The 26,938-nt window shown below is 43.0% G+C and overlaps 1 protein-coding gene across 3 annotated transcripts in view; it reads left to right on the top strand.

Moving 5' to 3' along the window:
• mms22l (MMS22-like, DNA repair protein) overlaps nt 1-26,938 on the top strand; it is a 154,939-nt gene that overhangs the window by 19,197 nt on the left and 108,804 nt on the right. For all 3 annotated transcript variants that reach the window (XM_041188858.1, XM_041188859.1, XM_041188857.1), the window contains exons 8-10: nt 3,824-3,954; nt 7,596-7,709; nt 20,924-21,103. In XM_041188858.1, the coding sequence (XP_041044792.1) occupies nt 3,824-3,954; nt 7,596-7,709; nt 20,924-21,103 (425 nt within the window). The remainder of the gene's footprint in view (nt 1-3,823; nt 3,955-7,595; nt 7,710-20,923; nt 21,104-26,938) is intronic.

Raw genomic sequence — 26,938 nt, 5'->3', positions numbered from 1 at the left:
CGGTTTTTAAGTAGGAATCTCCCAAGCCTCACCTGTAGTTAACTTGGTGCGCCGACAGTAATTTTAAAAGAACGCACATATGCTGAAGATATGACCTGATCCAAATCACAAAGGACTTTCATTGTTACACTACTGTGCTAACAGATGCAAGGTGGTGTGTAATTAGAAAAGAAGCATCCACATCAGCAACAGACCCAAATTCATAACAGCAACAGAAACAACATCTGGCATCTTTAATGTAATAAAACAGCCCAAGGAGCTTCACAGGAGTATTATCAAACAACATTGACACCAAACCACATAAGGAGAAATAGGGTAGATGACCAAATGCTTGGTCAAAGAGAGAGGTCAATGTCATAAAGAAAGGTAGAGAGGTTTCCTGAGGAAATCCTAGTGCTCAGGGCCTTGGCAGTTGAAGGCATGGCAACAATAGTGGAGCAATTGAAATCAGGGAGGCTCAAGATGCCAGAGTTGGAGGAGCGCAGATACCTGGAGGGTTATAGAACTGGAGGAAATTACAGAGACAGGGAGCAGTGAGTCCATGGAAGGATTTAAAAATAGGGATGAGAAGTTTAAAATTGGGATGTTGCTTTGCTAGGCGCCAGTGTAGTGACCATAGGGATGATGGGTGAACATGACTTGGTGCGGGCAGCAGAGTTTATGGATGACCTCAAGTTTATGGAGGGTAGCAAGTGGTGGTTGCGGGGGGAGCCAGCAAGAGTGCGTTGGAATAGTCAAGTTTAGAGATAACAAAGACAATAGCGTAAATCCTTTGAGATACAACAGCTGTAGCAGAGCCTCGTGGAGGATAAGAGTGATTCATAAAGTTCAACCTGCACCCACAAAGAGCCACATCTCTGAAAGTTTCAGGTTATGGATGTTGCAATGCCACAATTCGCAAACCAGCATTTGTAGACCCCTCCAAAAATAACCTAATTTTACCACTTGGGCTACAAATAAAATGCTGTGTCTTGTGAATTTGGTTGTATTTTTTTTTGAAGAAGTTACCAGGTTATTGGTTAAGAGTGACCTGATATTCAGCATCTGCCTCGACTTTCTGAAGACCTTTGATAAGAGGTACCTCTTAAGAGGTACAAGATAGAACACTTTGAAGTTAGTGGTGAGCTATCGCAGTGGATTGATGACTGACTATGTACATTTGGCCAATGGATTTGGATCTGCTTAGAGACTGGTTGCGAGGAATGCAAGGATTGTTGTTAAGATCTTTACTGTTTACTGTTTTGATTAGTGATTTAGCTGTGGCTGTTGGGGAAATGATGTGAACAATAGCAGGATATGCACATGTTAGGACTGAGAGGGTGCACAACTTCTGCAAATAGAAAAACATAACACTGTGGTTGCTGGAAATTTAAACTAAAAACAGAAAATACTGAAAGCATATGTGGAGAGAGAAACAGATAACGTTTCAGGTCTGTGATCTTTCATTGGAACGAGGTCACAGACCTGAAACGTTAAATCTGTTTTCCTCTCCACAGATGCTGCTAGATTTGCTGAATGTTTCCAATATTTTCAGTTTTTACTGCAAATAGATCTTGAATTGGAAGAATGGGCTAGTGTCTGGCAAGTATACTTAATTTAGATAAGTATATTGCTGTGGTATGGACTTGTGCAGGTGAAATGCTTACATCCTACAGGGAATTGAAATCAATGATGTAAGAGAAAGATCTGGGTATCACAGTACATCAACCTCTGAAGATTCATCACGACTGCCGTGAAGCTATAGTTGAAGCATTAAGATTTTGGGTTGTATTGACAGGACAATTCACTATGAAGTGCAAGATCTTGTTTGGGCACTAGTTAGAATACTGTGCCCAGCATTTACACTCACATGGTGGAGAATCTTGAGGCTTTGAAAAAGGTGCACAAGAGGGCCACAAAATTGATACCAGGTGTAAAACATCTTGATTGCTCGGATATATTCAAGAAGTTGCGTCTGTATTAGGAAAGTGTAGACTGGGGAGATTTGGTTAAGATCTTTGAAATAATGAATGGACTAGATTGTGTTTATGTGGGCCATTTGCTTCAACTGAATATCTTATGGAGGATCAGGGATCACGGTATATAAAGACAGAACTAGATTGGATGTGAGAGGGTTCTTCCCCATGGAGTGGTGGACTTGTTGAATAGGTTGCCACCTTTTCTGGTGAATGTTGATTCCTTCATTAAAGAACTAGACTTGTTTCCAGCTGAGGCAAAGATTATCTCGTACAAGATTATCTTATATTTATCATATAAATCAGGGTCTGTGTGATCACCTGCACTAGTTTTGATTACCTAACAGGATTGGATTGAGGAATTTTCCAAATTTTATTTCCTAATTGACCTTGGTTTTTTGCCTCTCCCAGGAGATTACATGACAACAGGAGGCTGAAGAATGTCTGTATTGTGATACACTGCATGGGAAAGGATAGATGGACCAGTAGATCTTTTCTTGTCTGTCACTTCCACATGCTCGTCTGCCCAAAATCCCAGATTGTACCTTTTATCCAGGAAAACTGATCTGACTAGGTTTAAAATTCTAATAATACTTAAATAGTCGAAAATAAAATGTCTTGACACTGAAGAGCCTGTTATGGTAACTTGAGTATTGGATTCCACTCAAGGAGCCCATTGCAACCACAATTTTAGCTGGCATCATATTGTGCGATGAATATTGCTTATTCGTTAATAGAAAGTATTATAGCGATTGCACAGCTCTGCATTACAAGGTGGATTGAAAATAAAACTCGGGAGGACTGTTGCCCTCTGTTTGATGTAATCCGTGACAGCTAGTATGGAATGACATTGAGAAAGAGCTCCAAGTAATTTAGGCTCCAAGCCTCATAAAAGCTCAAGCATAGAGGTGGGAATACAAATAGGGATAAAATAACTAGAAGATTACAATTTCCTTAAATTTTAGAATATAAATAATTTTTTAAAGTTTTACTTGTACAGTATTCAATTGGTATCTGTAAAGTGCCTTGAGAATCAAGTGAATAGCTGTAAGTCAGATGATTAGTAAGGTATCCCATAGGTGCACTATTTGGCTGAGTAATTTGTGGTTATGGATCTTTCTAATGAAATCTCTGAGCCATATAATAACTTTACATGCTGATCTTGTAAGTGCAATTGAAGGCAGTGCAAAAAAAGGCAACCAGTTTGATATTTACATTAAGCCATGAGAAGATGTTAAAGAGCCTGAGATTATTTACCCAGGAGAATTGAAGGCTCCGGGGAAATGTTATCTAAGTGTTCAAGATTTTCAAGGAAATAGGTAAAGTGAACCCTGGTAATATGTTCATGATCATCATAGCTCCATACTGAGTAGACACTGACTAGAAAATGGAAGGTGCAAGGACAGTTTTGGTTTAACTGGAATAGACTGCCTAAGGAGTGTTGAAAACTTCAGAGTGGGTTGGAGAAATATTTAAGGGAATTGGTGATTTTGGGGTATTATTTCTGGAGATCAACTAGATAGAGTGCAGAGACTAGTTCTGTGTTGTTCATTCAATTATTACAGTTAACCATTGCTAGTGATTAGAAATAGATCATGGAACTGCAATGGGGGTAAGAAAAAGAATTGTCAACACTACCACTCAGTCTAATTTAAAAATAAATCATTGTAAAGTTCATTTTATGTGACATATTTTGACAGCACCTTAACTTTTCCCAATGCATTTTTAATTAACCTATGTTCCCTGGTGGTTTTGTGAAGATATATAAATATACATGCTATTTGCATATAGCAAGTGGCAAATTTTACTGCCGTTTATGTTACTGCCTGTTATGTCCTGCTGAACCTTTTTTACTCCTGTTGTTTTAGGTCCGGTAATTTATGCACATCAGTTCATGAATTTGACTGGAAAAAACTTGACAAACGTCAGCCTGTTTGAAGACCATTGTAACAACCTTCTACATGATCTAATTGTTTTAGCTGTTAACAAGTATACCAAGGTAGAAGTGATTTTCTTGGCCTTAAATATATAATTTTTTTTTACAGGGATGCGGTTGGATAAAATGGCATCACTACTAAACAGATGCCAAAGTAGAAAACTAAAATAGCTATTTTCTAATGACCAAACGTTTAGTTGTGGTTGATATATGCCCAGTTGAAAGGCTGAAAGTTTATGTCTCTACTTGTCGGTAAAAGTAGAGAACACTGCCTTGTATACAAGTCGTATCCTGACCCAGATTTCCGCATGACTGGTTTATTTCCTCGCAAAGTAATTCTGCCACTGGTCGTAGGCCCTGTATTAGCCTCCAACTTGTGTATTCCTAGTAGCTGTTGCTGTGTTTTGCTCCACTGTACTGCTTTAGCACTGTATTAATGAGGTAGCTCTGCAGATCCTGAGCTGTGTGAGGAGAGCATTTGACTCATGACGCCAGAGCGTATTGATACAAAGAGAAGGGATTTAAAATTAGCAATGGAAACTATTATTAATGTCAGAAAAGAATATTTCCATTAATTATCACAGCTCTGCAGGAGTGGAGTAACAATAGCTTTGAATATTCCAGTTGAAAAGAGACAAAATGAAGAGAGATGTTCTTGTGAACAGGGGAGAATTTTGATTGACAGATGCTCTGAAATGTTGACCCTGGTCTTGTTCAATTCTTCCTGACGGATCAAAATTTGGGAGGGTGATTTGGCTGTCTTAAAAATAAACAATTAAGTAGAAAATCAAGAGCTTGGAAGGGGCAGGATTTTAGCTTTGGGGTGGAACCCAGGTCTGCTGGGTTCAAGCTATTTGTCATTTGCCCGGAGAATTATGCTGTGGGAGTACTGTCTCTTTTTGGACTGCCACCATTAAGTTGCAGAATGTCTTTAGAGCATATCTGGTGGGGAGTGTTCCTGTGCTCGCCTGTTTGGCCCAGCACGACCTGCACCCGCTGAGAGCAATGTAGATCCCCATTTTAGGTCTTAATGCCACTTAGCTTTGGCCTGATTTGGGCTTCAGATGCCCCAATTTGGAGTGACAAGATGTTCCGTTTCCACAATGGGGGCGAGTGCCTTTGCTGCATCACAAGATGCACAGGTGCCCATCCCAAATATTTAAATAGTCCCAGCCACAAGGTCAAGGATTGAGTCAGCAACGGAGCTGCTAGATTGTTGGAAGACTTCTCTGTCACATTTACACCCCCTCAAAATTGCCTGTAGAATTTCTTTACGAAACCTTTTAGCTCTGACCAAGTACTTAATCATTATCCATTATTGTCATGACAGGTAATTTCACCATTGTGAATTAAGTGGAAAGAGATTCTTGAAAATAATTTTAAAGTGTTAATTTTAGCATGAGTTATTGGCCTTTAGACTTGTAATACTGAGAGCAAAGCAAACCTGGGATCTACTGCATAGCAATGAATGCATAATTTGTGCTTCTTGTTGCTTATTTTTGCTGAGTCACAAAGACTCCTCTCCCCACACAATACACAAGGGCTATTTCCATTGTATATGTGGCAAGTATAGAGCGGGAGAACATTGAAGTACAAACTGAAGCTCTCTTCTAAGTTACAAAATTTATTAATGTATTGGAATGGAGGAGCAAAATTAATTTCTGTTTTTCACCTTCCTTAAATCTTCAAAATAACTTAGCTGTATAAAAGCAAGATTACTAATTCCAATAGTTTATTTTGAAATATAACTTTTTTAATAATGCCAATAAACATAGGTGCGCTAATTATTAGCAACCAAAACTACAAATGCAAAAGCAAAACCATTTTGATGGTTTCACACATGTTTTGCAAATCATTTTTCGGCATGTGGGTATCCCTGGCAACGCTGACATTTATTGCCTATCCCTAAGAGCCGTTGAGATGGTGGTGATGGACTTTCTTCTTGAACCACTGCGGTTCATTTGGTGAAGGCACTCCTAAAATGCTATCACGTAGGGAGCTCCAGGATCTTGACTCATTTAATCCAATTGTTTAGTCCGTTTTAAATCCCGGATAAGCAAAGCGGTATTTGTTTTTCAAGTGCATGTGCAGAGCATCTGCAGTGCAGCAGTTACATTAGCTTTCTGTTACCCCAATAAATTAACATATAATTGATACATAAACATAGGCTTTTAATCTAAAAATTATAGGTCAGGCACGTAACCCGCCCTTATTACATGCTTTCTTATGGGAAAATTATTTTTGTTTGATGCCTTTTTATTCTTTCGGAAAAACATTAGCTATGCTTAAATGAGGGTTAAGGGTATGATAAATTGATGGTTATACTATTGGTCTAGTAATCTGTCCTAAACATGACCAGTTTTCAACGAGCAGTTGACCCGTAACATAGCAAGCCAGTTAGTGTTCAGGACGGTGTGAATGGGCAACATTTATGGACCTGGCAACATGACCCACATTCCAAGAACAAATACAACAATTCTGATATGGAAAATAATGCAGCCAGAAGAATATTCCATTGAGCATCTGCAGTAAAGACAGGGAATCCATGCAATCTTCCATGCTGCTTTTGATGCTAAATCTGTGTTGCTGCTCTAAAATAAGATATGTTAAACTACTCTGTGATTTTCAAATTTAAATTTTACATTTCCTCTGCTTTATGTTGCACTGTAACTCAGTTATAATTTAGTTTTCTGTAAACCTGTTTCATGATTGTTAATCATCTTTCTTTTAATTCATGCTTTTATTTTGTTCAATTCAACCTGTCCACTTAATGGGCTGAACTTTCAGGTCCCACTGAGATCAGGAACGGAGGCACTCAGGGCCAGAAAGTGCAGGCGTTGGCCAGTGTGCCAATTTCCCAGCACCAGCCATTAAAGGGTGGGTGGGTTCAGGTCGTGGCTGGTTTAGCTGCTCCCATGAGGCAAGTAGCCAATTAGGCTCATTAAGAACCTTATTAAGGGCAATTGAAGGAGGATTATTAGGATTTTCTACTAGGCCTCCAGTTTCCCAACTTGATGGAAGGTGGGGGTGGGGTGCAGTTGTGGGGGGCACTTGTTACCCAGCGTCACGCCGGGGCCAGCCCTCCTGGTAATTCTAGAGGCCCTTCCTGCCTGCCTGGCGAGGGTGCAGCCAAAGGCTGCTCTATAGAGGGATTCCTCCCTGTTTCCACCCCCTCCCCAGAGTGATGGCATGGCTGCTTTTTCTATTCTTTATTTGAATTTTTATAAAAGTTGGTGAGAGGGCACCTCCATGCTGAAATACTTTCTCAGTCATATACCCTTTACTGCAGTCTTCTGCTGCTCTCAAGCTGGAAGGCCTCTGATTGGCCCTCCAGCTTTGAGAGCCCACCTGCCACCATTAATTGGACAGGGAACTTATCTACCTGCTAATTAAAGGAGGAAACCCCAGTCAAAATCCCAAATAATGATCAATCTCATCTCACCTCACCAAACTCCCCTCCCCGACCAGTAGTGGGCTTGGGACCCAGAAACATACCCGACTTATGTTTCCCACCCCAAATCAAAAATTCATCCCAATGTCCTTGTCTACTTTTAATTATAATTAATTTAAGTGTACATAGAATGTGAGAGTAAGAAGGAACTATATTGACAGCATGATTTTGTATTCTAATTCATTCTGTTTGTCTCAGGTTGTACTTTGTTTAATGAAGAACAACAGATTTTTCTTCCTCTTCTGCTTTTCAGGTTAGACCATCTGAAGTACTCACCACTTTCCATTACCAGTGCAGCTGTATCAAGGAACTATGGGTGCTGCTTATCCATCTCCTGGATCACAGAAACAAAGCTTCTCAAACCGAGGTAATATTGATTGGAAGTTTTCTTTTGTTTAGAATGATTTCTGTATATTCAAACTTTGATTTCTCTGTGACCACAAATTAAACTTTGCAATACCTGTAATGAGTGTTTTTGTGTGTGGATATATTTTATACAATGCTGCAGACCTTGGCTTTGTTTGTTCCCTTTTTGATATAATTGGCAACATTTATTTTATAAACAAACTATTATGATTCCATTTTCTCTGTATATTCCAAATGTCTCCTTGGATTCGTGACATGTTTTTAAAATGACGTAGAAATTTACGTAGGAGATTTGAGGTCTGACGGGCAGGGAATGGAAAAGAGCGATGGAAAGGAAATGCGCGCTATACATTTATTGAGGTAGTTACATATATTAATAGTTGTATATAGCAAGCACTTCCTAAACCACTTTTTTCATTCCATTTTATTAACATGCCTAAGTTATAAAGCAGTGTATCATCCAACTCGCTGTGAATAATGCTCTGGGCGATCTAATATAATCATAAAGTTTAACTGCTGCATGAATTAACTCAAATAGTCTGTTTTTGGAGAAATTGGAATGAGTGTGAGGAATGGAGACACAGAAACACAGACCTTGATTGAAAGGATAGTACCAGGATTAAAGCATATTATCATATGAGGACTTGTAATGCAGAATTTCATTTATTTGTTATTTTGAAAGTGTTTAGTCAAGTGGGTTAATGAGGAAACAAAGTATTGAATATAGAATTGTGCAGGGATACTCATTCTTTTCACTCAGTTCAAATTATTTTGCAGTATCATTACAGTTCACATCATGGTTTGACACATGGCTTTGCTGAACACCATGACACCTGCCACAGACAAATATAAGTACGTTAGACAGATTAATCCCATTCTGTGCAAGGACTTTAACCCCTATGCATGATATCACAAGATAATTACCAATGAGGCAGGCCATTCAGAATTTGTGAGTTTATTCATCTTGAAAAATCCTACTATTCCCATTGTAGTATCTAATTGTTTATTAAATGATTCCAGGGTTTTTGTCTCCACCACTTTGTCTGGAAGTACATTCCGCATGTTGATCACTCTGTTATGCAGAAGAACTTCTTGATATCGGTCTTAAGTTTGTCTTTTTACTAGATTGAATTTTTGCCCCTTTTCCTTTCCTCATAATTCAAAATATTGTTTCAAATTAAATTAACTTTTCCCTAGCTTTAACTACCTTGTATACTTGCATAAGATTTTATCTATTTTTCTCAATTGATATTTCCTTTCCAATCTGAAAATCTCAAATTTCTCCACCTTTTGCACTAGAGGTCAGTCTTGTGATTCTTCCATTCTATCTGTAAGACCTGAATGTGTTTTGATGATCAAACCCAGTCACAGTGTTTGAGGTGCAGTAGGACCACAGCAGCAGACAGCTTGGCAGTGCTTTTCTTTGACCAGTCATCTGTTGTTGTTATGTAGTTCATTATGCATTGTTGATTGCTGCTTTGCATTGGTTAGGCCTATTGAGCATTGTGTCTATTAAGCTTGCCGGATTTCTCTCAACTTCATTGTTAACTATTTCAGCCCTGTGGAATACATGTCACCCATTTTTCCTTAAGTGCAAATTTCACACTGGACTACATTAAAGTTCATCTACCAATTTTTTGTGCTCAGTTACATTTTGACCACTTCATTCTGTAATTTCTGGGTTGCATCATTCAACCCCACCATTCTTCTTAATCTAGTATCATCTGAACATTTGACTACATTGAGTTTATCAATGCAAACCATGTTAGAAAAAGCACTGATCTGAGATACCTCACCCAGTATTCCCCCCCAATTCTGATACTGTTTTCCATCTTTCAGTCAGTTCTTATTTATTTTTAAGACTTGCCCTCATCCTTACAACTTTGATACATTTACTTCACTTGCTTCTTGCTTGTCTAACCAACAATTTCCTAATAATCAGCATTTCTATTCTATATTACTGTGCACGCTTTGTTGCCCCCACCTTAGCCTTCCTCAGCAGTTTTTATAGGCCTTCATTCCCCAACTTGCTAGCTTGAACTCCTTTCTGTTAAATTCTTCTGTTTAAGTTAAGTCTCTCCAATGAATAAGGCTGCCTCTTTCTCAGAAGATATCTCAGTTACCTAAGATACTACAACCTTGCTTTCTACACCACATTTTTACCCATTTGCTGATGTTTCTTGTCCTGGCTTCCTTGCTGCTCCTGCATGAAGTGCCGGTAGCATTTCAAAGAATGGTACCTCAGCAGTTCATACCTCAAGCTTTCTTACTGGTTGTCTGGATTTACTATCAGAGACGACTGGATTATATTTCCCTAAATTATCAGATCTAATGTAGACTGTGTAATCCAAAGATTGGATCTCACATAATTACACACACCTCATTTTGCCTGATGACCTGCCTTTTTGGACGTGGCGACAGTGAAGGAACAGCAATATATTTCCAAGTCAAAATGGTCTGTGACTTGAGGGGGCCTTGGAAGTGATTGTTTTCCCATGTGTGCCTGCTGACCTTGATCTTCTAGGTGGTAGAGGTCACATATTTCAGAGGTGCTGTTGAAGAACCTTTGGCGAGTTGCCTCTGTGCGTCCTGCCAAGGTTACACACTGAGCTGGTAGTGGAGGGGGTGACGAGTGATTGGGATGCTTTGTCCTGGATTGTGTTCATGTTTGGGCCAAGGCAGTCATGCGATCTGGAGTTGAGTGGACCTGGCAGAACCTGAACTGAGTTTCAATGAGCAGGTTATTGCTCAGTAGGTGATGCTTGTATTCCCTCTAAGCCGTGTGCCTGTGCATCCGTGCAACAATCCAGTAATTATTATGGCCATGTACATCCTCGTGGGTAAATGAGGTTTACTGCCACTCTACCCTGTGAGCAACCCCAAGTGGACTCTCCCACGACAGGAAATTAATGGACGAGAACCAAGCCTGACATGATTAATCAGGTGGAATTAACACTCAAAATCCACTCGTGTCGATTCCTGGAGCCCAAAGCTGTGCCAATACTTGTCCTTCCTGTGGCCCACTTGCCGACCCTCCTATTTACCGCCTCTCTCCCCGACTCTCCGGCCCGCCGCCTCTCTCCCCGACTCTCCGGCCTGCCGCCTCTCCGGCCCGCCGCCTCTCTCCCCGACTCTCCGGCCCGCCGCCTCTCTCCCCGACTCTCCGGCCCGCCGCCTCTCTCCCCGACTCTCCGGCCCGCCGCCTCTCTCCCCGACTCTCCGGCCCGCCGCCTCTCTCCCCGACTCTCCGGCCCGCCGCCTCTCTCCCCGACTCTATGGCCCGCCGCCTCTCTCCACGATCCTCTCTTTTGCTACTTCCCTGTCACTTGCTATTTCCCTCCCTGACCCTCCCACTTACAGCCCCCTGTCCCGTCCTTGCTCGCTTCCTTCCTCTTGCTGACTGTCCGCCGAGCTCTTTCTCAAAGCAAGGATTTGGAAGAGGGAAGCGGCAAGCATGGGGAGGGGTTGGGCGGGGAGGGTTAGTGAGGGAACTAGCAAGTGGGAGGGTCGGGGAGGGAAGCAGCAAGCAGGAACGTTGGGAAGGAGGTAATGAGTGGAGAGGCCGCGAGTTTTGAGAGAGGCGTCAAGCTGGAGGCAAGAAGTGGTGAGTGCGAGGGGAGGACCCTGGGATAGGCAGTCAGCAGGACCTAGAAGAGAGTACAAGGGGAGGATCCTGGGACAGGCAGTCAGTAACACCTAGAGGATCTAGCCTATCAAGAGGATCTAGCATCTAGTCTATACTTAATTAGGAGTAAGGGTAAAATAAAAGCAAGGGTCCAGGTTCTATTTATTTAAGGTATATCTGGGGAGCTCAGTCCCAAAATTTGCACATCCTGCCCTATGTGGGAAATCCTTGATGCTCCTGGTGGTCTGGATGACCATGTGTGCAGTCTCTGACTGGAGCAACTCGAGCTCCGGGTTTTGGAGCTTGAACGGCAGCTAGGGGCACTACGGTGCATTCATGAGGCTGAGGGGTTAGTGGATAGCACGTTTCAGAATGTGGTCACCCCGCAGCTGAAGGAAGTGCAAGCAGAGAGGGAATAGGTGACCACCAGACAGAAGAAGGGGACCGGGCAGGTAGTGAGGGAATCCCCTGAGTGCATCTCACTCGCAAACCGTTTTTCTGCCTTGGAAAATGGTGAGAGTGATGATTCCTCTGCGAAGGCCAACCAGAGTCAAGGCCATGGCACTTTGGGTGGTCCAGCTGCGGGGGGGAGGAAGTGTGGAAGAGCAATAGTGGTAGGGGATTCGTTAGTGAGGGGAGTGGAAAGGCGCTTCTGCGTCCGTAGACATGACTCCAGGATGGTATGTTGCCTCTTGGGTGCCAGGGTCAAGGATGTCACGTAACGGCTGCAGGGCATTCTGAAGGGGATGGGTGAACAGCCAGAGGTCGTGGTCCATGTTGGGACAAATGACGTAGGAAGAAAAGAGAAATTAGGTCCTGCAAGCTGACTTTAGGGAGTTAGGTAGGAAATTGAAAAGCAGGACTTCAAAGGTAGTAATATCTGGATTACTCTTGGTGCCACGCAGTAGTGAGTATATGAACAGAAGGATAGAGCAGATGAATGCGTGGCTGGAGAGATGGTGCAGGAGGGAGGGCGTTAGATTCCTGGGGCATTGGGACTGGAGGAGGTGGGACCTGTACAAGTTGGACGGGTTACATCTGAACAGGAACGGGACCAACATCCTTGTGGGGAGGTTTGCTAATACTGTTCAGGTAGATTTAAACGAAATTGGCAGGGAGATGGGATCCTGAAAAGCAGTTCAGAGGGGAGAGAAGCTGAGATGGAATTAGAAATTAAAATGCTAGTAGTCTGGAAGGCAGAGGAAACATAGGCTAGATAAGAAAGAAGTGAGTTTAGCAAGGCTAAATGCAATAAATTTTAATGCAAGGAGCCTGGGAAATAAGACGGACAAGCTGAGGGCACAGATAGGCACATGGGAGTATGATATCATGGCTATAACCGAGACTTGGCTAAAAGGTCAGGAGTGGCAGCTCAACCTTCCTGTTTATAGGGTATTCAGGCGAGATAGAGAGGGGGATAGAAGAGGATGGGGGGGGGATGCAATATTGATCAAGGAATCAATTATAGCAGTGAGGAGGGATGATTTCTTGGAAGGATCATCAAATGAGGCCATATGGGTAGAAGTAAAAAGCACAAAAGGGGCAAACACACTGTTGGGTGTGTATTGTAGGCTCCCAAACTGTCAGGGAGAGATAGAGGATCGAATAAGTTATCAAATTTCAGAGAAGTGTAAGAATAATAGGGCAGTAATAGTAGGAGATTTTAACTACCCAAATATTAACTTCGGTAGTTTTAGTGTGCAAGGTAGGGAGGGAGCAAAATTCTTAAGTTGCACCCAAGGGAAATTTTTTAACTAGTACATAGCCCAACAAGAAAGGGGGTAGTTCTGGATCTAATATTTGGAAATGAACCTGGGCAGTAGGGGAGCATTTTGGAGATAGTGACCATAACTTAGTTAGATTTAGGATAGTTGTAGAAAAGGATGAGGTTAGACCGGGAATAAAAGTTCTAAACTGGGGAAAGGCTAAGTTTACTAAGATGAGATGCAATTTGGCCCAAGTGGACTGGGAGCAGCTACCTGCAGATAAAACTTTGTCAGAGCAGTGGGAGGCATTCAAGGAGGAAATAGTGAGAGTACAGGGCAAATATGCTCCCATAAAGGCAAAGTGGGGGACTAAGTCCGGAGAACCCTGGATGTCAAGGGACATAAAGGTTAGGATTAAGTAAAAAAGAGAAGCTTGTGGCAAATACTGAGGGCGCAATACAGTTGAATCCCTAGAGGAGTCTAAAAAGTGCAGAGCGGAACTTAAAAAGTAGCAAGAGAATAACTAGGGAAAGAGTAGGGCCAATTAGGGAACATAGAGGTAATGTGTGTGTGAGCCCGAAAGACGTGGGTACAGTCCTCAATGAATACTTTGCTTTGGCCTTCACAATGGAAAAGGATGGTGCAGGTATAGATATCAGGAGGGAGGGCTGTGATATAATAGAGGAAATTAACATAGAGAGAGAGAGGAGGTTCTGGTGGGTTTAGCAGCCTTAAAAGCGGATAAATCCACAGGCCCAGATGAGATGTATCCCAGGCTGTTGAGGGAGGCAAGGGAAGAGATATCAAGGGTCCTGGAAGTAATTTTCAAATCCTCTTTGGTCACAGGGAGGAAGGGATGGACCAGGAAATTAGAGGTCAGTCTGTCTACCCTTGGTGTGGGGAAGTTACTGGAAAGAATTCTGAGGGACAGAATATATCTGCACTTGGAGAGACATGGATTAATCAGGGATAGTCAGCATGGATTTGTTAAGGGAGAGTCGTGTTTGACAAATTTGATCGAATTTTTTGAGAAGGTAGCCAGGAGTGTTAATGAGGGTAATGCATTTGATGTGGTCTGCATGGACTTTAGCAAGGCTTTTGATAAGGTCCCGCACGGTAGACTAGTCAAGAAAGTAAGAGCCCATAGGATCCAAGGCAAAGTGGCACGCTGGATCCAAAATTGACTGAGAAGCAAGAAGCAGAGGGTGATGGTAGAGGGATGTTTCTGTGACTGGAAGTCTGTTTCCAATGGGGTTCTGCAGTTCTCGGTGCTGGGGCCCTTGCTGTTTGTGATGTACGTAAATTATTTGGACTTAAATGATCAAGAAGTTTGCAGATGACACGAAAATGGGTAGGGTGGTAAATAGTGGGGAGGATAGCCTTAAACTGCAGGAGGATATCAATGGACTGGTCAGGTGGGCGGTGCAGTGGCAAATGGAATTCAACCTAGAAAAGTGTGAGGTAGTGCACTTAGGGAGGGCTAACAATGCAGGAGATTACGTTATGAAGTGTAGGACCCTGGAAAGTACTGAAGATCAGAGGGACCTTGGTGTACATATCCACAGATCCCTGAAGGTAGCAGGGTAGATAGATAAGGTGGTTATGAAGGCATTTGGGATACTTGTCTCTATTAGCTGAGGCGTAGAATACAAGAGCAGGAAGTTATGCTGGAACTGAATAAAACACCACAATTGGAGCACTGTATGCGGTTCTGGTCACCACATTATAGGAAGGATGTGAATGCACTGGAGGGGGTGCAGAGGAGATTTACCAGGATCCTGCCTGGGCTGGAGGGTCTGAGCTATGAGGAAATATTGGATAGGCTGGGGTTGTTTTCCTTAGCACGGTGAAGGATGAGAGGGGACCTGATAGAGGTGTATAAGATTTTGAGGGACATAGATAGGGTGGATAGGAAGGCACTTTTTCCATTAGTAGAGAGGTCAATAACCAGGGGGCATAGATTTAAGGTAAGAGTAGAGGGGAGTTGAGGAGAAATTTCTTCAGCCAGATGGTGGTGGGAGTCTGGAACTCACTGCCTGAAAGGGTGGTTGAGTCAGAAACTCCCATAACATTTAAGAAGTATTTAGATATTAACTTGCATCATCATAGCCTCCAGGGCTTTGGGCTAAGCGCTGGAAAATGGGATTAGTGTAGTCAGATCTTTGTTGACCAGTGTGGACATGATGGGCTGAATGGTCTCCTTCTGTGCTGTAAACGTCTATGAATCTGTGGTGAGCAGGGGTTAAGTTGAAAGAGTTAGTAAGTTAACAGTTAGTATATTATTAAGCGTTATTAAGTCATTAATAGTTAGAGGATTTTTGGGCTAGTTAATACCACTGATTTAGTTATGCTGCTGCAGCTGGTTTTGAAAAAATTTTAAAGGAAGATTGATCCCAAAGACATTCGACATATTGAAAACAGAAGGGCATTTCTATGGTGCGGAATCGTCCCAGAATTTTACTAAGTGCAGTAGCTGGCGAGAAAATTATGTTTGACCCGCCAGCTGCAATGGTGGCTTCTCACGCCGTATCACCCCAATCCTGCAGCATTAATTATGCATTTCCGGGATATATGACATTTTGATGGCGGCTGGACTCTGATTCACCTGCCATGCCATCACCTCGCTGCTTCATCATGGTGGGCGCCACATTTAAAGTACAGCCATGTGCACACCTCTCAGTGCTTCCAACCCAGGACTGCTGCAAAGAAGACATGGCCCCAAAATGCAAGAAGCCTGCATCCCCCGGGTTCAGTGACGCATCCCTTGAGCACCTTTTGGACACTGTGGAAGGTCGCTGTGAGGTCCTCTACCCTCATTCTGGCCACAGGAGGGGCAGCAACATTACCGCTCCGGCTTGGTAGGCAGTGGCATTGGTAAACAGTGCCAGTGCTGCACAAAAGAGGTTGGCCATCCAGTGCAGACAGAGGACGAATGATCTCATCTATGCCGCCAAGTTAAGGCAACCATTTCATCACTCTAAACTCACACACTCAAGCCCACCACACATTCACTGGCATCTCATTGACTGCCAGCTCAAGGGATATCACCATCCATTCTCTCACACACACCCACACATGTCCATCTGGCCTCAGCTCCTCTGGAGACTGCCTCCTCAGCCCTCACCATCTTGAGGCCACTTGCACAGATGAACTTGTGCCCCCCAACACACACTCTGGGATACCCTCCTTCCCCAGCACAGCCCTCGCCCTGCAGCCTCTTCCCTTGCCTGAGGCCAACTCTTCTCCCTTCCCTAAGCAAGCCCTAGCCTTGCAGCATTGAAAAGCCACCTCTGGTGGGTAGAACTGCCCGTGAGCCCCCTTAAAAGTGATATGGTGCTGTCTGCGAAGCCTGGCACTGATGCCTGCAAGTGCTGCCCGAAGCAAGGTAGGTAAACAAACCCTGGAGCCCTGAGCTAAGTGCAGCCTGCCAAGCGCATGCACGCCATTGTGTTCGGATGATTCCAGCAGGCTGGGCTTCTAATGATATGCAAATGCTTTACGAGAGGTTCCTGACGTCCGACGGCAGGAAATGCAGCCCGCCATTGATGGACAACGTGGACGATTGCAAGCTGGTTTCATGACTTTGTGAAACCAATTTATGGCCTTTTCGCCATATTGTCCGCTCACACTGCTGAACACATCCGATGCCAGCAGGCACGGAAAATTCCGCCCATGGATTTTGTGAAACGTTTTGTTCCAAACCCAGATCTCCAAACAATAAAGCAAAAGTCCTTGAGGTTATCTTAAGGGACGTTTTAAAACTGTGTATACTTCCAAATTGCAGAAAGTTTCCCCAATTCACTTTTGTTTGCATTGTGAGATTTGCTTTCAATTTACTTGAAAAATTGTGAATCGGTTTATTACTTCACAATTCATAGATTTTTAATTTAAAAAACTGTACATGGAATAAATGCCACTACCTCCCCAAAAATTACCTCAACAGTCATTCTCCCTCCTGGGATTCCATTTTCTCTTCACCACAACACTCTCTTCCCCAGCTCCCACATGTAGTTTGCCCTTCAATATTCACTTAACTTACAAGGACACTGTAGGCTGGATTTTCACAGAGTTGGGAAGACTCTGCTGACCTTTAAAAATTGCAGGCAGGACCCAGATGCAAAAGTACTCCCCCATTTTTGCCGGCAGGGTAAGGGGGTAGGTTGTCATTTACGTAGGATTGCTGAGCTCAAACAGACCTCATTTTGGCTGTTGCAAGGGCCTGAACCTGCAGTGTGGGAGTCATGAATTGTGGGAGAAGACATAAACATTCTTGAAGGCCAGATAAGGCCTATAAGGCCACTAACTGCCATGATCTGAGTTTTAAAATTTTCTAGCTCTTTAACATTTCAAAAAAGCAGGCTGCAATTGCCAGTGAGCATTTAAAAAATCTCTGCTGGAGTACTTTGATTGACATATGCCAGAAAAAAAGCAGCATCTGGTGAAGTAGTTTCAGTAGAGCTCTTTGTTGACATTTCCCCAAAGGCTATCATTATCTTACTGTGAATGCTTGGCTGAGTTTCAAAATCTAATATTGTTTCAGTAGGGAATTCTGAGTCCACAGTTTAATTGACAACTTAAAGAGATGTTATTAAAGGATTCACAGCTTTTTATGTACAATCTGAATGGAAGTTTGTTTGTTTTTATAAGAGATTAACCACTTGAGATTTAAAAGCTTTGAATGGATTTTACGAATGAGAGGTTTTTTTTTATTATAAAGCTTGTAGAAATGAAAGCTGTATGAGATTGTTAGTAGTTCACTTTTTCGATTTCCACACAGCCCCTGAGGCCTGCCCATGGTGGATGTTGGGCGAATTATTTTTCTAATTTATTCATGGGATATGGGCTTCGCTGGCTGGGCCAGCATTTATTGTCCATCCCCAGTTGCTCCTGTGAAGGTGGTAGTGAGCTGCCTTCTAGAATTGCTGCAGTCCATGTGGTGTAGATACACCCACAGTGCTGTTAGGAAGTGAGTTTCAGGATTTTGACCCAGCGACAGTGAAGGAACGGTGATATATTTCCAAGTCAGGATGGTGAGCGACTTGGAGGAGAGCTTCCAAGTGGTGCTGCTCTTGTCCTTCCAAATGGTAGTGGTCGTGAGTTTGGAAGGTGCTGTTGAAGGAGCCTTTGTGAACTCCTGCAGTGCACCTTGTAGATGGTATACACCGCTAATATTGTGCATCGGTAGTGTGGGGAGTAAATGTGGATGTGGTGCCAATCAAGTGGGCTGCTTTGTCCTGGACAGTGTCAAGCTTCTTGAGTGTTGTGGGAGCTGCACTCATCCAGGCAAGTGGGGAGTATTCCATCACACTCCTGACTTGTGCCTTGTAGATGGTGGTCAGGCTTTGGGCAGCCAGGAGGTGAGTTACTCGTCGCAGGATGCCAAGCCTCTGACTTACTGTTGTAGCCACAGTATTTGTATGGCTAGTCCAGTTCAGTTTCTGATCAATGGTAACCCCCCCTGGATGTTGATGGCGGGGGATTCAGTGATGTTAACGCCATTGAATGTTAAGGGGCGATGGTTAGATTCTATCTTGTTGGAGATGGTCATTGCCTGGCACTTGTGTGGCGCAAATGTTACTTGCCACTTGTCAGCCCAAGCCTGGTTATTGTCCAGATCTTGCTGCATTTGGACATGGACTGCTTCAGTATCTGAGGAGTTGAGAATGGTGCTGAACATTGTGCAATCATCGGCAAACATCCCCACTTCTGACCTTATGATGGAAGGCAGGTCATTGGTAAAGCAGCTGAAGATGGTTGGGCCAAGTCCACAACCCTGAGGAACTCCTGCAGTGATGTCCTGGAGCTGAGATGACTGACCTTCAACAACTACAACCATCTTCCTTTGTGTTAGGTATAACTCCAACAAGTGGAAAGTTTTCCCCCTTTTCCCCGTTGACTCCAGTTTTGCTAGGGCTCCTTGATGCCACACTCGGTCAAATGCGGCCTTGATGTCAAGGCTAGTCACTCTCACCTCACCTCGGGAGTTCAGCTCTTTTGTCCACGTTTAAACCAAGGCTGTAATGAGGTGCATTCCTGTGCATGGCAGGGGACTGTGAAACAGGGCACATAACTCACAGCAGGGTTGTCTAACGGATGTTACACTACAGAGGCGGCATGGAGGGCCATGGGAATAGGTATGGTGAGGGCTAGAGGACTGAGCAACTTGTAAAACGATGGGATCAAAGTCCCAGAGAATAGAGGCAGGCTTTCTAACCAGGCTGTCTCAGCACTCTCCTTCCCCCATTGCCACTTATGCTCTAATTTTGAGATTGACGGGCCAGACTCTATACCACACCCGGCCCCGGATTGAAAATCGTATGTTTTGGGGCACGTTTTACTGAGGCGAGTCCGGCAATTTCCCAACTTAAGCTACCAGCCTTAGTAGCCAAAATGTGGCCCTGTGTCTTTCAGATTTTCCCCCTCCAGTTCATAAGAGCCAACCTCTCTTCAAATTTACAGATACATTTTACCTCTGCCTGATTATGCTTGTTGATGTTAAGAAATTACCGAGCTATTTTCCTCACTAGCAATTTTAAGTACACAAAACATTCAATAAGCTGAAAAAATAAGTGCTATCTTTTCCATATTTTCTATCAATTCAAAAGCTAAGCCTCCTTGGTTCTTTCTATTTTGAGCTTGTCAGATTAAAACAAAAGATCCTTGTCTTTTGCTACCGTTGCTACCAATTCAACTTTTCTCCTGGAAAATGATTAAAATACAAGCTACACGTAAAACTAGCAAATGTCCCTCTCATGTACAGTAGAGTAGTGGATATGGTACTGAACTTAAAACCTAGGAATTGAGTTCAAATGCCACCATCATAAATTTAAAATTGAGCTCAGCAAATCTGGTATTTTGTGGACTAGCATGTCAGTGGCTCAGGTTGGTATTCCTCCTTCTTCCTCTATACCCACAGTAACTTTTTTAAAATATATATTTTATGTAAGTTTTTTGTTTTCTACTGGTAGTACACATCTGCATATTGCCTTAATATTGGAGCATGTAACAGAATTCATTCTGCACACGAATAGAAAAACAATGAGAAGGATTGTTGCTTGATAACTCTGTCAATGACACCTTCTGTCACTTTGTTGGTAGATTGATGGGATGGTATTTGGCTGGATTGAATTGTCCTGCTTTTTTGTCGACAGGAAATTTACCACTTTTTTGGCCAGTTTTGTAGCTGTACTGGAACAGTTTGTCTAGGGCCATGGTTTGTAGAGCTCAAGTCTTCAGAACTGCAGCTGCGCTATTTCTGGGGCCCATAGCCCTTGCTGTATCCAGTGCGCTCAGCTGTTTCTTGATACCAAGTGGAATGAATAGAATTGGCTGAAGTCTGGCATCTTTTATCCACAAACCTTGGTCCTTAGTGTTGTGGACAGTTTCAGTTCCTCACCCTCTTGCACACTTTCTGCACTAGTGCTTTCTTTGGTTTGTGAATCTGTCTTTGTTACTAACAATAAATGAACTAAACTACGCTGAACAGTATTCCTCATATCATAACTTCCTCCTGAAGAGCAATCTAGATATGTGTTGTTTCAATAGTGATGAGAAAAAGTTAACTGAACCATATAAAATTAGCCAGGAATGTCTTCCAGAGGCAAAACCAATCTCAGGATTAAGTTGATGTTGATAAACTTCATTGCTCCCATAGTTTGGTTAACTCTTTACTCCATAGTCTCAATCTAGAAATATGAGTCTTATGCTATTTTATTCGTTGATATATTTACCCATTGAGCCATCAGTGAAGTAATATTGTATTAATTTTATTCAAGAGGTGAATTTCATTATTTTCATTCAGTTGATGTGTTGCCAGGTTTCACTTTCTGCAATTATTGTGTTGGAAGCCAGTAGAAGATGAATAATTCTCTTTCTGTATTGTAGGATTTTTGGAGCTGCGTCAACAATCACCTCAGAAATCTGCTGCAAGAAGCTGCTGGTGTGGAAGGAACCCGTCTTTGTGATGCCATTCATTGTAAGGATCCCCAGGGTTTCAGTTGGTGGCTGGTTACCCACCTTACAATGCTTTACCTGTTTGATAGGAATGGAATTATGCAGGAGAAGGTAAAGAGTGAATTGTGAATTGGGTTTTTTAAAATAATTTTAGATTTCAAATTATCTTTTTTCCTTGAACTGTTGTAACTACTTTTGGTGGGATGGTCAGGTAAGCCAAGCTCAACACATGGCTTCAGATACAGAATAATGAGGCTCTGTGTTGGAGGGGAGCTATCATGTTCTTGATCAAGGTAATCCATAGTTGTTACAAACAACAACTTGTGGAAAGTTGAATATTGAAAGTAGAACCTTTGTTGGAGAAGCAGAGCCCTACCCTTGCGCTGGAAGGGAGGGGAAGGGGCAAGAGCAGAAATGTAGGAAATAGGACACGGGTCAAGGGCCAACTATCCGACATCTCCTCCGACCTTCCCCGAACCATGACCCCTACCACTGTACATTGTTTCCCAGACTGTCACTGACCTCTCTTCCTTTGGGGATCTACCTCCCGTGGCTTCCAGCCTCAGTTTCCTAACTCTGCACAACTTGCTTCTGCTTCCTTTCCAGGACCCACATATATGACTGCCCTGGTGGACCCATTGATTTATTTCTTCCTGTGTGGACTATTTTATTCTTCCCTTGTCCAAATTCTTCCCTTGTCCAGTTTCTTGCCACTACGTTCACCATGCTTCTGACGCTGTTCGCTACTTCAACCCTTTCCCTTTTCCTGACCCTAACTGTCTTTATCAATTTTGCTTCCAATTTCCACCCCTCCCTCATCTTCACATGGCCCATCTCTGACTTTTGCTTTCCTTTCCTTGACCCTACTGTCTCCATTTCTGGCAATAGGCTGCTTATCGATATTTACTATAAGCTCCCTGACTCCCGCAGCTACCTTGATTACAATTCCTCCCACGCTGCTTCCTGTAAGGAATCTCTTCCACTCTTGCAATTCCCCAGTCTTCAGAGCATCTGTTCTGACAATGTAGTCTTTTTCACCAGTGCTTTTGATGTATCTTTGTTTTTCTTCAACCCCCTTGGCAGTGATCAGTCGATCCTTTGCCTATGGCCATCCCATTTCATGCACTTCTGCTCTTGCCTCTTCCCCTCACTGCCTCCCTCCCCTGCGGACCATGATACGGTTCCCCTTGTTCTCAATGTCCGCCCCACCAGGCTCTGTGTAACACAGAGCACCCTTCAGCATTTTTCCCCCACCACCAAATGCATCTTCCCCACCCTTTCATAATTTGGAGAGGACTATATCTTCAGCCACACCCTGCTCATCACCGTAACCCACCCCCTCTCCCAACAGTACCTTCCTATGTTAGTGCACCTATCCTTTCACCTCTTCCCTTTACATTGTTCAGGGCCCCAAATACTCCTTCCAGTTGAAGCAGTAATTTACTTGTGCATCTTTAAATTTAATATTTTGTATTTGTTGCTCACAATGCGTTCTCCTCTGCACTGTGGAGATTACTAGCAGACTGTGTGATAGTTTAGTGGAACGTTAGCATTCAGGTCTCAAGCATGATCCTGAGTTTCAGGCCATTTTAATTTACTGTCCCGCTTTTATTCTGGCTTTGCTGCCCGTAGCCTCCTACCCTGTTCTAATGAAACTGAGCAGAAGCTCAAGAAACAACACCTTATTTTTCAATTCGGGACCTTGTAGCCTTCCGGACACAACATCGCGTTCAAAAATTTGGACTTTAATCACTGCTCCCTTTTTTGGTGCAGGTAATGATTCTGCTGTTGCCATTTACTGTTCCTTTAGATGCATCTTTAGTTTATTTACTTGTTGCATCCATCCCCTTTTGCCTTGCACCATCATCTCTTTTGCCGTTTAATCACTAGTACTGCCTTCCACCCTATCACATACCATCCCTTCCCTTCCCTCTCTCCCCATCCTCTTTCCCTGCCTCTGTATGTGCTTAAATCTGGTTACATGTCCAACTTTTTCCAGTTCTGATGAAAGGTCAATAACCTGAAATGTGAACTCTATTTCCCTCCCCACAGAAATTGCCTGACTTCTGAGTATTTACAGCATTTACAGTTACTTTTGAAAATGTTAGAATCAGGTTATGTTGTACACATTATATATTATTATGCTGTTACTGTAGCAGTGTTTCGTATGTGGTTTGGAGGCAGTTAGGAAAAATGACGATATCTTTTGTGGGAGAAAGAGCATCTGTAAACTCAGTTTTTAATTCTTTCATGGGATGTGAGCATGCTGGAAAGGCCAGCATTTGTTGCTGATCCCTAATAGCCCTTGAGAAGATAGTGGTGAGCCACTTTCTTGAACCACTGCAGTCCATGTGTTGCAGGTACACCCACAATGTTGTTAGGGAGGGAGTTCCAGGATTTTGAGCCAGTGACAGTGAAGGAACGGTGATATATTTCCAAGTCAGGATGGTGAGCGGCTTGGACGGGAACTTATAAGTGGTGTTCTCATATATCCGCTGCCCTTGTTCTTCTAGGTGTCCTTCAGTGTGATATTCTGTTGGTGATTCAGAATAAGAGTAACTTTACGTTGTATCTGCATTTTTATTTCTGATTTGAACAAATTCTTAGTTTTGCTGAAAAAAAGAGATGTCAAAGCTTTTTGTCTTGCACTCATCAGGACACTTGCAAGAATACCAATATGATGGGAAAACAACAATTTATAATGTATGTGAAGAGAGTGCTGATTGGTTGGCAAGTGGACTCTGTCTCTTTTTTTAACAATATTCAAGTTCTGTACTACCAAATGACAATTTGCATTCTTATATAAAAGCAAAAAACTGCAGATGCTGGAAATCCAAAACAAAAATACCTGGAAAAACTCAGCAGGTCTGGCAGCATCTATGGAGAGGAACACAGTTAACGTTTCAAGTCCGTATTACTCTTCAACAGAACTAAGTAAAAATAGAAAAGAGGTGAAATATAAGCTGGTTTAAGTGGGGGGAGGGTAGAGCTGGATAGAGGGCCAGTGATAGGTGGAGATAGCCAAAAGATGTCACAGACAAAAGGACAAAGAGGTGTTGAAGGTGGTGATATTATCTAAGGAATGTGCTAATTAAGGGTAGCAAGCAGGACAAGCAAGGTACAGATAGCCCTAGTGGGGGTGGGGTGGGGTGAAGGAATTGAAACGTGCTAAAAGGTAGAGATAAAAAATTGGATGGAAATACATTTAAAAATAATGGAAATAGGTGGGAAAAGAAAAATCTATATAAATTATTGGAAAAAAAAGGGGGGGAGATTGGAAAGGGGGTGAGTATGGAGGAGAGAGTTCATGACCTAAAATTGTTGAACTCAATATTCAGTCCGGAAGGCTGTAAAGTGTCTAGTTGGAAGATGAGATGCTGTTCCTCCAGTTTGCGTTGAGCTTCACTGGAACAATGCAGCAGGCCAAGGACAGACATGTGGGCATGAGAGCAGGGTGGAGTATTGAAATGGCAAACGGCAGGGAGGTCTGGGTCATGCTTGCAGACAGACCCCTCCCACAACTCTTTCTCCGGTACATCGATGATTGCTTCGGTGCTGCTTCATGCTCTCATCTGGACCTGGAAAAATTTATTAATTTTGCTTCCAATTTCCATCCCTCCATCATTTTCACATGGTCCATCTCTGACACTTCCCTTCCCTTCCTTGACCTCTCTGTCTCGATTTCTGGTGATAGACTGTCCACCAATATTCATTATAAGCCTACTGACTCCCAAAACTACCTCGACTACAGCTCCTCACACCCTGCTTCCTGTAAGGACTCCATCTCATTCTTTCAGTTCCTTCGCCTCCGTCGCATATGTTCCGACGATGTCACTTTCAAAAACAGTTCCTCTGACATGTCTTCCTTCTTCCTTAACTGAGGTTTTCCACCCACGGTGGTTGACAGGGCCCTCAACCATGTCCGGCCCATCTCCCGCGCATCCGCCCTCACACCTTTCTCTCCCTCCCAGAAACATGATAGGGTCCCCCTTGTCCTCACTTATCACCCCACCAGCCTCCGCAGTCAAAGGATCATCCTCCGCCATTTCCCCCAACTCCAGCATGATGCCACCACCAAACACCCGGTGGCATTCCGCAGGGATCATTCCCTCTGGGACACCCATGTCCACTCCATCACCCCTATACCTCAACCCCCTCCCACGGCTCCCACGGCACCTTCCCATGCAACCGCAGAAGATGCAATACCTGCCCCTTTACTTCCCCTCTCCTCACCATCCAAGGGCCCAAACACTCCTTTCAAGTGAAGCAGCATTTCACTTGCATTTCCCTCAATTTAGTCTACTGCACTCGTTGCTCCCAATGCGGTTTCCTCTACATTGGAGAGACCAAATGCAGACTTTGCAGAACACTTTTGATGTGTCCGCAAGCATGACCCAGACCTCCTTGTCATTTGCCATTTCAATACTCCACCCTGCTCTCATGCCCGCATGTCTGTCCTTGGCCTGCTGCATTGTTCCAGTGAAGCTCAATGCAAACTGGAGGAACAGCAACTCATCTTCCAACTAGACACTTTACGGCCTTCCGGACTGAATATTGAGTTCAACAATCTTAGATCATGAACTCTCTCCTCCATCCCCACCCCCTTTCCAATCCCCCCCTTTTTTCCCAATAATTTATATAGATTTTTCTTTTCCCACCTATTTCCATTATTTTAAAATATATTTCCATCCATTGTTTTATCTCTACCTTTTAGCCCATTTCGATTCCTTCACCCCACCCCACCCCAACCGGGGTTATCTGTACCTTGCTTGTCCTCCTTTCTACCCTTAATTAGCACATTCCTTAGATAATATCACCACCTTCAACACCTCTTTATCCTTTTGTCTGTGACATCTTTTGGCTATGTCCACCTATTACTGGCCCTCGATCCAGCTCTACCCTCCCCCCTCCTTAAATCAGCTTATATTTCACCTCTTTTCTATTTTTACTTAGTTCTGTTGAAGAGTCATATGGACTCAAAACGTTAACTGTGCTCCTCTCCGCAGATGGTGCCAGACCTGCTGAGTTTTTCCAGGTATTTTTGTTTTTATTTGCATTCTTAGTTGTTTAGCTGGTAAGAATATCGTATCCCATACAGTGAAAACCAATGAATATCTCCATGGTCCTCTTCACTTTTCCTACAGTCCACTTGCAAAGCAAATGAGTAGTTTTGTTCAATCTTTGTTTACTGATGGAAGTATTTTCAATTTATAGCATAGTCCAACGTCAGTGTTTCTTTGTCTGTTCAGAAGCATTCACACTTCTGGCCAATGCAAATTAACTTCTACCCAGGCCCTCATTTGATTATGTGCAATATTTATGTGCGTGTTATACATTTTTTTATCTGACAGACCTTTACAAATGATCATTGTGTTTTGATTGAAACCTGTTGTGCAGTGGCACACGTTACTCTTGAGTTTGTGTCACTATATTGAAAATGTGGGTAACATCACATTTATGCAGTACAGGAGATTCAGATCAAAATTTGCTAATGTGTGCAAATGCCTTGTAGTACATAAAAAGTATTTTATCCATTTGTTCCTGTTAAATGAACATAACAAAAAGCACATGATGGTATTGTATTCTCAGGAGAGTTGAAAGTAGATTTGTTCAGACAATGAATTCCCAATCTCTGATATGGCACCTGAGTTGGAGACAGAGCTTTCCTCAAGGGAGAAGTCCCCCTTCCCCAATCCCCCAATTTACATCCTTGTACCCAGTAATAGTGCAGCAGTTGGCTCCTCACCCTGACCAGAGAGCAATGGATGGTTGAGTATCTGGCGGAAGGAGCTGGTAGGAGCGTATTGGTTCTGAGTTGCTACCAGTGTATCCTGAAAGCACCATAAGTTGTCTACAAAAAATTGAGATAATTAATATTGTCCCATTAATCTTAAAAAAAAAGTAGTCCAACTTTGTAAGAATAATCTTTATTTCACCAATATAAAT

Source organism: Carcharodon carcharias, chromosome 5 (genome assembly GCF_017639515.1).
Source record: "Carcharodon carcharias isolate sCarCar2 chromosome 5, sCarCar2.pri, whole genome shotgun sequence".
Taxonomy (NCBI): Eukaryota; Metazoa; Chordata; class Chondrichthyes; order Lamniformes; family Lamnidae; genus Carcharodon; species Carcharodon carcharias.
The sequence above is the reverse complement of the archived record's forward strand: the minus strand, read 5'-3'. Positions and strand labels throughout refer to the sequence as shown.